General features: G+C 52.5%; 2 protein-coding genes across 6 annotated transcripts in view; both read left to right on the forward strand.

Annotated features, from left to right (window-relative positions):
- The window catches only part of STIMATE (STIM activating enhancer), a 70150-nt gene extending 64924 nt beyond the window's left edge, over nt 1-5226 (forward strand). Inside the window, exons 8-10 of one of the 5 annotated variants that reach the window (XR_013162738.1) lie at nt 739-3177; nt 3767-3846; nt 4034-5226. Coding sequence is in view for 2 of the 5 variants with exons in the window: in XM_077129009.1 (XP_076985124.1) it covers nt 739-855 (117 nt within the window). In the remaining 3 variants the exon portion in view is untranslated. Of the gene's footprint in view, nt 1-738 lie in introns of all 5 variants that reach the window. The other 4 variants (XR_013162737.1, XR_013162736.1, XM_077129009.1 and 1 more) reach the window with 4 other exon arrangements.
- A 682-nt stretch (nt 5227-5908) lies between these two features.
- MUSTN1 (musculoskeletal, embryonic nuclear protein 1) lies at nt 5909-8163 on the forward strand. Its single transcript, XM_077129010.1, has 3 exons — nt 5909-6379; nt 7483-7615; nt 7819-8163. The coding sequence occupies exons 1-3, from the start codon at nt 6371-6373 to the stop codon at nt 7923-7925; spliced, it is 249 nt and encodes an 82-aa protein (XP_076985125.1). The 5' UTR covers nt 5909-6370; the 3' UTR covers nt 7926-8163.
- Nucleotides 8164-10713: the final 2550 nt, after the last annotated feature.

Raw genomic sequence — 10713 nt, forward strand, 5'->3', positions numbered from 1 at the left:
TGAAGACTGGTGTCAGGGAGCTGTATGATCAGGTGGTCCAGGGGAGAGCTGGGGTGCTTGCCTTGCCTGTTACCAGGAGTGGTAGCTGCTCTGCACAGGTGAGTTTGAGGGTCTCTCAAACCTGACCTAGGCCATTCCAGCCTTTCCCTGGTGCTGGAAGGTCTGAGGAGCCAGGCAGGAAGAATGTCAGACTGGCAGCAAGTCAGTGCCTTGGCCCTGGATGCCCTGGCTGCATGGCTGAGCCATTCCAGGATCTGGGGAAAGCGAAGGCTCCTGTTTGTCTCTAGAAGTTCCAGAGCTGCCTCCAAGTAGTCACTCTGGAATCCCCCTGCCTAGTGTGTGCCCCACAGATGTTTTCTTTTCAGTTTGTTTTTGTATCAATAAGGCAGTTCCAAAGACTGAGGACTCCACATGTCAAAATTGGCCTTTTTGCCAGGATGACTTAGGCTGCAGGTCCCTACTGAGTTTGCTCTGATTGGTTCCATGAAGTTTTGGTTTCAGCTGGAATTTGGGCAGAGACTTGGGGAGCACTAGCAGAGGAGGGGGTCAGGTTTTCAGGAGGCACTGAATGTACCTGGAGTAAAGGAGGTCTCTGGTGGGCCCAAGTCTTATTCCAGAAAGGGAGCCTCCTGTCACCCTGTTGTAAAGAAACACTAGACCCAAGGCCTCCTGGAGGGGCTGCAGACCAAGGAGGCCCTGCTGGCCCTGACGCAGGGCCCTGCTTCTCTGCTGCCTCAGATCCTGATCTCGGCTGATGACGAGATGGAGGAGTCTGACACGGAGGAGGACCTGCGCAGACTGCCGCCCCTAAAGCCTGTGAAGAAGAAGAAGCACCGTTTTGGGCTGCCTGTATGACCCACCCCTATGCTGGGGGTGACAGGTTGGGGTCCAGCCAGCTGCTGGGTCAGCAGGTGGTCATCCCACAGCGTCGTCCTCTCCCTCCTCTCTCTGCCCCTCCTCTTCTACCTCCGCTCCTCTCGCCGTCTCTGCCCATTCTCTAGCCCCTCCCAGACTACTGAGGCTTAAAAAGAGGGAAGACGAACCAGCGCCAAGGGGGCCATGGGCAGTTGGAGGATCCCAATTAAGTTGCACTACAAACACTGACCAAATATGCAAGCAAGGAGTTTTGTTTGTCTGTTGTTGTCACAAACAGTGTTGCGAGGGACCCAGAGGCCCCTGTCCCGTGTCTAGGTGGCAGTGTGGGAGAAAACCCATGTGCACACCCGGACTGTGGGCATCCTCGCAACGGGGCTGTGGGGAGAGTGACAAAAAAGTCACCCATTGACCAAGGTGGAGCCGGTATGCTTTCTTACTCAAAATGGCTTTTGTAACTATTGTTTTCTAAAGCCTGTTTTATGAGCTGTCACAGTGTTAACATTTTTTGAGTATGTGTTTATTTCCTACAAAGTACTTATGGGACTAATGAGCAAAACATAGATTTTTAAGTCTTCCGTAAGCTGTTTGACTTTTATATTTTTAAGTTATATTTTCATACTATTGTATTTAAAAACTCTTTTTAATCCCCAAAGAGATGGGTTTGTTAGCCTTTCATGGGTTGTGAACTTTTGGTGGGAGGAAGAAGTGAGGAGTTTTTTGTTTGGAATATTGTTAGGTCATCTCCTCCAACAAGGTGAGGCAGATGGTCCTGGGAGGAGGGGAGAGCGGCCCTTACATGAGAGCCACAAGCCCCACGGTTCTGGGAAGGGCAGGCCTGAGCCTGAGGCTGCAGGTCTCAACAAGCTGCGTGGCCCTGTGTGTCTGAAGCAGGAAGGCTTTGCCTGGGGGCCCGCGAGCTTTTTGGCATTTCTGCTGGCGGGTTAGAGGTCTTGGTCCTTGTAAGCTAAACCTGACCAAAAAAGGAGCCTAAGAAGTTGCGCCAGTTCATTCCGGTTTGTTCCCCCCTCTCTTCAGAGCCTCCAAGCCTGGGCTTCCCAGGCAGTGTTAGCCTCCTGGCTTCCCACTGCTGCGGCCTTCAAAACCAGCTTCTGGGCCTGACTCCAGCGCCCCGGTGCCTGTCATCTTAGTGTTGACCGCTCGCTGTGCACAGCAGTCTGGAGAACACCCACCTCACCAAAGTGATCCTGTTTTTTATACCCTTCAAAGTTGTGGGGTGATGGAATGGGGTGGATCGAGGTGAGAGAGCCGACACTAGATCCAGAGGCAAGACAGGGTGCTTCTAGGCTTGTGTCTCCTTCTTGGAGGATGGCACTCACTCCTCAACCCAGGCACAGACCCCTGTGGCTTTGGGAATTTGTCGAATAGCAGTAGAATATGCAGAGGCCTCCCGAAGGCCTTTTCCTGCTGTGGAGCCTTGTACAAGCTATGCAGCCCCATGGTTTGTCCCAGCCAAGAGGCAGTTTAAGAACAGGAAACTACACTCAGCCTCTGTGTAAATTGGAAGCCAGATAGCCTAGACCTGAAGTAAAACAAGTGCATGGGAACCTTCTTTTTAGATGTACTTAAAAACATGCTTTCTTTCTGCACATTGGGTCTCAGTTGTGCCCTGTGAGCCAAGTGATTAATCCGGCACCCTGAAACTGTTCTCTGCTTTTCAAACAGTCCTGCCTGTGCCCATGGTCCTGGAGCAAGGCATGGTCTTGACACCTCTTCCTCCAAGAGTCTGGGAGCAGGAAGGCTGCGAGGAGCCGGGCTGTGTAGCTGTGTAGTACAAGGTGGCCGTCAGTGTAGCTAGAGTAGAGAGGCTCGGTGATATTTGAAATTGAGATCCACCTCAGATCATGCATTGCTTCCACTTTCACATCCCTTCATTATTTCTTCTCCATCCTGTGGCTCCATTAGTGGGTCTTTCCAGACTGATTCTCTAGTGGGCCGGAGTGGCTGGCAGCAGATCTTAATGAATCACAGCTGGGAAGATTGGGCCTGCCCTTGTTCCCTGGTAAAGCGGTCAGCCGCTCAGAGCATCACTGATCCTCCTCACTTCTCCCCTCCTGTGTATTTTGGTTTGAACAGCATGTGCACACAGCTTGTTCCGTCTTCTTGGAACACAAAGTTGGAGGTTCATTTTCATTATTGAGTTCCTGATATTTTTGAACAAGGCAGGGACAGAGGGTAGGAGCCATAATCTAGAAGATGAGAAGTATGTTCTGCAGGTCTTGGATGGTCTGTTCACCTCAAGGCTCACCCCAGGACCTAATGAGGAAGTCTGGGGACAAGGAGGTAAGAAGTGAGTAGTGGTTTTCAATCTGTATCCTCATTTTTGATAAGGGCTTTGAGTCTCTGAGCTGCCATTGTGTAGCCAGCTAAGTGGGAGATGGATCTCTAACACAGTCTGATCATAGAGGGCCTCATGGATCTGGCCTTACTGTCTTCGTGCACGCTCACGCATGCACACACACGTGCAGAGCCTCCTTCCCAAAAGTGCCTCCTGCGGAACTGGGGGTTTTTCTGTGGCACACTGTCCCAAGAGAGAACAGATATAAAAGGCCATGATCAGGGCTTTCTCCTGAGCTGTCCTCCCTCATGGGGTTGAGTATTTTTACCACCTGCTCCAAGGTGCCTTACAGAGTCCAGCCTTGCCCCCAGCCAAATGGCCTGGCTGAGTAGGCAGGTGCAAGCAGCACCAGGTTTGAGGAATGATGAGACACTGGCTGGATATTGACAAATCTTGTTTGTCCAAATTTGGACCTTGGTTAAGCCACCCATGACAGAAACTTGCAAGTCAAGGTCATAAACCAGTTTCTGGTAACCAGTGGAAATGACGAGGCGGGTAGGAAATTGGTATTGCTGTTGTTTCCTTTTGCGTTAGTGGAATGTTGACAGGAGCCAAGGAGGATGTTGGTGAATCCCTGGGCAAGTGGCTTCCCGGCCCCTTCAGCTCAAAACTGGGTGAGTTGAAGGTCCGTGGCCCATCAGTGAGCCCTCGGGCATGCTGGTGGCCTCCTGCCTATGCTTTTAACTCGTGCCCCTGCCTGACTTCCTGCCGTGGGAAGTCATGCATTATTGTTGACCTGCCATTCTCTTTCTTCAGGGAAAATATGTAAGTTTCAAATCCAAGTTGTACCTTCCCTTGTAGACCTGGAGGCCGCAACCCAGAGTCCATGTCCGAAGACTGCCCAGGACCAGTGGAGGGAGCGGTGCCAGCCAGCAGCCACATACCTTTGCCCCTCTGGCTGCAGGTCACTGGCCTTCCTGCAGCCAGGCCCCCATAGGTGGTGCTGGGAACTTCCCACTGGCTGGAGCAGCCGCACTGCAGGGAACAGAGGAGTTCCCCATGCTTCCGGCTAGGAACGGAAAGTTCTTTCTTTTACCCTGTAAAAGCAGCTCTGACCTTTGCTTCCAGTGAGGGACTTTTGTTCTGACTTGGTGTCAGCACCTGGAGCCCCCGGGTTGGTTGGTGGGTTTGGTTGTTTTAATTTTGCATTTCTCTTCACAAAGTTTATGACAAGTCAGATCTATGTGAGCAAAACCATGGCCCACTTCTGCCGCCCTCCCAGTGGGGGTGTTTAATCAATGGTGTTACAATTCACAGAAACACATGTTTGAAATGGAAGGGAAAATAATGTGCTTACATTGTAAAATGGTTTACAATAAAGTTGGACATCTTATTACAGTTTTTATAAAAAAAAATCACTTGTGGTTGTCAGTTGTGTGTTCTCTAGAGTTGAAATAGCTTGGTGGGATCGGAAAAAAAAAAATCCCCCATTGAGTTAGAAGGCTCTAAAAGGAAAAAGAGAGAATGAGCTTTAAATAGCTTCAGGGCAGAAGTGGGAGCTAAAATCTGGAAAAAAAACAAAACAGAAAACCCTGCTATGGACATGTCCACTTCCTTGCTAATGAGGGTGTAAGCTCCTCTGCATCCTGAGGAGTGAGTTGTGTTGGGGAGTTAGGGGTGAGGAGTGAGTGTCCCACATCCTTATCCCTGAGGCTCCACAGGCTGCAGGCTGGTTTCGCCCGTGCTGTGGGGCAGCCCTGGGCATCAGTTCCCACCCTTAATGGCATGCCTGGCCCAGTGGTCATCCTGGCCCCCAGCCCCTCCCCGTCCATGGTCTGGTGCAGCACACAGGTTTTCACAAGACCTGGCCTGCCCTCAGCTGTGCCTTTGGCCCCTTAGGAAGGCATTCCTCATGTCAGCACTTGTCTCAGGTTGAGCCTGGCAGGCCTCCTGGGGGCCAGACCCAGAGGGGACATTGGGGTGGGGTTTGAGGCATGACAGCAATGGAGTGGCATTTGGGATAACTGCCTGGAGCCTTCAAGGATAAAAATAATCGCCTACCAGAAACTGAAAAGGGACTCAGGCGGGTCTGATCTCATGGGTGGGGTGGGGTAGGGGTGCACATCCATTCCTCATACCCACGCCAGGCTCAGGGTCTTGCCATGAGTGCCCCAAGGGGAAGGCTCTTCCTTTGTGATGATGGGGATATTGGGAGCTTCTAGTAGAGGAGAGCTCTTGCGCCGGTCCTCTCCCCAGCTCAGTACTTGGCATGGGCTGTTGCCTTCTGCTGGCTTTCTTCTCCCCACCCTTTCGGCAACTGAAACTGTCATGCAGACCAACCCTCTTTCAGTGACCTTTCAGCCAGAGGCTCTGCACCTCTCCTGCCTTCATCTCACTAGTGCTCTCCTGGCTCTCCAGGCCCCTCGCCCCCTGCCTTTGCCTGTTGCTAAGCTTGTACTGGGAGCCAGACAGGTTGAGGTCATCAGCAGATACATGATAGAGTAGGTCCACAGGCTTCCCTAGGCCTCATCTTCTCCACTGTGGCTCAGCCCCTGCCCCTGAGTCTGCTGTGCGGGCCCAGTGAGCTCACCATAAGCAAATGCTTCAGAGTCAGACGCAGGAAGCTGCCCTGCTGCCATGTGGGGATGAAATATCTCTATCCCCTCCACACCCCACCCCCTCCGGACTCCAGAGGAAGGGTGGAGAAGAAAGAAAAACAAGCTTAGAGCTGTACTGCCTTGCTGAGGGCCTTCCTTTTCCTCTGGGATACTCCTCACATGCTGGGATTGGCCACTGAAGACAGACAACAACCCAGACTGTCACACACGTGGTCCAGGACTCAAATTCATAAACACATACCAAAGCGCTGCCAGTCCCAGCCTCTCCCACCTACGAATAGAGCAGCTGTTCCCGAGGGTGCAGGGTCTTTCCAGCTGTCTGCTTCCGTCAAGGCCGGAGGCTGCAGCCCCTTAGGCACGGAGCTCAGCAAACCACTCTCATACCCAAGAATAAACTCTGAAGCCAGTGACTGTGTGGACCTGAATCATCGGAGGCCTGGAGGACGAAAGGGAGTGATTTCCCAGGACAGACGGGCAGACTATAAAAGCTCCAGAGGGCCGGGCTCTGCTCAGATCTCGTCCACGGACTACTGCTGCCAGGGCGGGCCTTTGGAGAACCAGCTCTTGTACGGCGCCCACCATGTCGCAGGTAGGAGGGCCCAGCCCAGGCCATGTTGGTGCCAAGGTAGGGGGTGAGGGTGGAGACTCGGACACGGTAGACTCTGGCAGCGGGGTCTTGAGCATAAACATGGGAGCCTCTCTGGCTCCTGGGAAGCTGGAGCTCAGGGAAGACAACCTGGGCCCCAGGCTTATTCTGAGGAGTCCCTGTGTGTGTGGTGGTATCCCTTGGTTTGTAAGGAGGGGTGGGGAAAACATGTCTGGTCCTTACAGATCTCATATGTGTACAAAGGAGTCACTTGAATGGCTTAGTGTATGGAGCAGTATGTATTTGCAGTGGGCCTCTGTAGCCATACCCTGTGTATGTGTTTGTGTGTACACATGAGGCTGTGTTAGCAGGTGTGTGCTCTGTGCCCGGGTATTTGCCCAGGAGGACATGTCTCTGTGCATGGGTATAGGGGGTGGCCCCGAGAAGCCAAGCCCAGTCCAGGGACTCAGGAATCCCTGCACTTGCCCCCAGGGCTTAGGAAGGAAGGAATCTTCAGGCTCATGGGAGCCTGGGTCAGGATGACCCCAGCATTTGACAAGCTAGCCTGCTAAGGGGCAGTTGGCCCTTGCTACCAGCTCCATGGGTGGGTGTTGACTTTCTGGGCATCTGGTTCCTCTAGCCCATCTCCCCACCCCCAAAATCACAAAGTAAATACTGGTTTGATTTTTGGTTTTGGTGGGAAGGCACTCCCTAAGGGACCCGCTGCCACACCATGAACAGATTTTGGAACTTACCAAATTCCTGACTCCAGAAAGGCCCAGAGTCACTGAACCTCACTACCAGTTCCTTTCCCTTCCCTCATTGTGCCAAGCTTGGGGCCGGTATGAGGTCGAAGCAGCCAGGGTCCTCGGAGCTGCATCCGGCCCCACGGGAAGGGCGTAGCCTTGGGGGCTGTGGAATAGGGACAGATGTATGAGTCAGATCAAGAGGGCTGGGAGATTTGTGGGGAGGGGAATGTAGTCAGGGAAGGCTTTCTGGAAGAGGAGTGTATTGTATTGGCTCAAGTTCGTTGAGCAAAGAAGAGGTAGGAAAGAGACTCAGTCTCAAGGCCTTGGTTTGTAAGATAAGACTCTGGGCTCTCCAAGGCTGGTGCTCAGGAAGCTCCCATCAAGAAGAAGCGCCCCCCTGTGAAGGAGGAGGACCTGAAGGGGGCCCGAGAGAACCTGACCAAGAACCAGGCAATCAAGTCCAAGACCTACCAGGTCATGCAAGAGTGTGGTGAGTGTCCTCCGTGGCCGTTGGTGGGTGGCATAGATGTGTGTCTGTGTGGGGGAAGGGCCAGGGGCAAGGGTCCTTTCCTAAGAATCCAGGCCCCTGGGCTGAGGATGCTGGGGCTGTGGGTAAGAAGCTTCCCACCAAAGGGTTTTCCCTCTAGGAAGCCAGGCCAGGCCCCTGACTACATGTATCTCTCCTCCCCTAAGAGCAAGCTGGCGAGGCTGCCCCATCAGTGTTCAGCCGCACCCGGACAGGCACCGAGACCGTTTTTGAGAAGCCCAAAGCTGGACCCGCCAAGAGCGTCTTTGGCTGAGAAGTACACACCACTCCCCTCACCATCCTGAACACGACACAGACAGAAGCCTTCAACAAGAACAATTTGTTTTCTGTTTTTTTTTTAAATGCCACATCATGCCCTTCTCTCCTGCTGTCTCTGGGACTGTTCCCACCCCCTACCCCACCCTTACTGCCCTGATCCTTCAGCTATGGGACTGTGCTCTAACTCCTTGGAAACACCAATAAAGAGGACGCCCAAGTGGCCCTAGCGTTCAGAGGGTGTTGGTTGGAAAGAGGGACTGGTGTGGGAGTGTGAGCTGTGCTCTGTGCTCTTCCCAGAGTTAATGCAGCTGCTATATGGGACGCCTAGACATACTAGAAAGAGCCCTGGATGTGGAGACCTGGCACTGATCTTATTCGACTTCAGACCTGTCTCTTCTTTTCTGAACCTGTTTCCCCAGTTTCCCTTCTTTCCAATAGGAAAGTGGAGCTGGAGCCTATTCCATAAAAGAGACCACAGTGACTCCAATCAGTGAAGCAGGTGGGGATCTCACCCTTCCCCTGCCTTCCACAGAAGCCATTGAGATGCTTCCAAAGACCCCAGGCCTCTCGGGACCCAGTGACCTGAAAAGCCCCCTCACCCTTTGTTCTAGTTTGCTAGCTGCCAGAATGCAATATCCCAGAAACAGAATGGCTTTTAAAAAGGAGAATTTAATAAGTTGCTAGTTTACAGTTCTAAGGCCAAGAAAATGTCCCAATTGCAAGTCTATAGAAATGTCCAATCTAAGGCATCCAGGGAAAGATACCTTGGTTCAAGAAGGCCAATGAAGTTCAGGGTCTCTTTCTCAAGTGAGAAGGCACATAGTGAACACAGAGTTTCTCTCTCATCTGGAAAGGCACTTGGTGAACATGGTCAGGGTTTCTTTCTCATCTGGAAAGGCATGTGGCAAACATGGCATCATCTGCTAGCTTTCTCTCCTGGCTTCCTGTTTCATGAAGCTCCCGGGGGGCATTTTCCTTCATCTCCAAAGGTCGCTGGCTCGTGGACTGTCTGCTTCGTGGTGCTGCAGCATTCTCTGCCCTCTCCCAATCTCCCATTCTCCAAATGTTTCCTCTTTTATAGGACTTCCGAAACTAATCAAGACCCACCCAAATGTCTCCCCTAATCCATCTTAACAACCACTCTTGATTAAATCACATCTCCGGGGAGATGATCTAATTACAGATTCAAGCATACAGTATTGAATAGGGATTATTCTGCCTTTATAAAATGGGATTTAGATTAAAACATGACTTTTCTAGGGACATACATCCTTCCAAACCAGCACACCCTTATTCATGCTGCCACCTCACCAGCTCACAACCTCTAAAAGGCAAAGCCAGGTCAAGGTTCCTCTCTGGCTGGTAGCTGTCAGTTCTCTGAACTACTCTCCTCTTCCAAGTGCCGGGGGGAGCCTGCCCCTTTCCACTCACACAGAGCTCCCGGGGATGTGGGAACCCCAGGTTCTCGGCTCATGTATGACTCTTCCCTTCTTTAGGCCTCAGTGTCCCCTGTGTGCATGGAACTACCAAATTCCAGAGACCCTGGGGTCCCTCTAGCTATGACGCCAAGACCATGATCAGAGCTGGACTGGCAGGACCTGGGCTTACAGGGCCTGGCTCATGGCTTAATGCCTTTGGGGAAGCGCCCCCTGACCCCTGGGCAGATAGCACTGATGGCTCAGACCCTTTCCCATAATTTCCAGCCAACCTGACCTCCTTATATAGCTCTAGTCCCAGGCTGGACCCATGCTCTGTGCCCCAAGGCAGCAGATTTCCTGTGAGGGAAGCCCTGGGCCTGCTCACTGAGCCCTTTGGGGAAGTCTGTTTCCCCAGATTGCTGAAGTAGGTGTCTCCCCTACTTCAGTATAATCCGAATGATGTCCAGAGCCAAAAGGGTGAGCAGTGTCAAATGTGCACAGAGATGAAGCTTCTGGCCGTACTCATGCCACAGAAATAGACCCCAAGTCTGTGCCCTTCCTGTGGGGCCAGATGCTGCCTGCTGAAATGCTGGCAGAGCAAATGCAGGAGACACTTCCCCAGCCCTCTGGGAACCAGCTCACTGCCCTAGGGCTCATAATATGCTCCCAGGACAGCTCCCCGCCTCAGAGGACTGATCCCACCAAGCCATGCCCCTTCCCTGATTCAGAGCTTGGCACCTACCTGGCGACACTACTGTGAAGCATCTTTACCCCATCTGTGGTCACAGACTCAGGCTTTCCCAGAGCCACCAGAAAACAGCACCAACTGCACCCAGATCTCCAAATGTTTATTGCTTTATTGCTCTTGTTTTGAAAGCAGCACTCAACTTCATTAAGGGAAAACTGAATACAGTCACCTGCAGTCCTTCCCTGTGGCCCTTGGGCAGTACACCCATTGGTCTGAGCTGTGGCAGTGTCACACCCGCTCCTGACGATGGCACTGCCTTGGTGCCCTTTCTCACTCGGGCCCCAGCTCATGGCCTCCCTTGGCACAACAGTCCTCCGCATGGACCATTTGAGTGTGTGGCACCACATCCGAACCCCTCCTTCAGGAGCTCTTTTTGTGCAAGTTGCTTTTCTTCTGTTGGTTACTTTCCTCTTAATAAATTCCCAGGAGCAGGACCTCTGGCCACAGAGTCTGGGCATCTTTAAGGCTCTTGGTTTGTGCTGCCCAGTGGTGGGTCTCTGTTTTGGTGAGCTTGCTGGAGCTGGCTGGGCCCACAGAGCCTACACAGCAGCAGGAGAGGGAATGGGGTTCCTAGGCCTAGTAGTTACCACCCAAGAAGAAAGAAGCAACTATCCTGC

Source organism: Tamandua tetradactyla, chromosome 15 (assembly GCF_023851605.1).
Source record: "Tamandua tetradactyla isolate mTamTet1 chromosome 15, mTamTet1.pri, whole genome shotgun sequence".
NCBI lineage: Eukaryota > Metazoa > Chordata > Mammalia > Pilosa > Myrmecophagidae > Tamandua > Tamandua tetradactyla.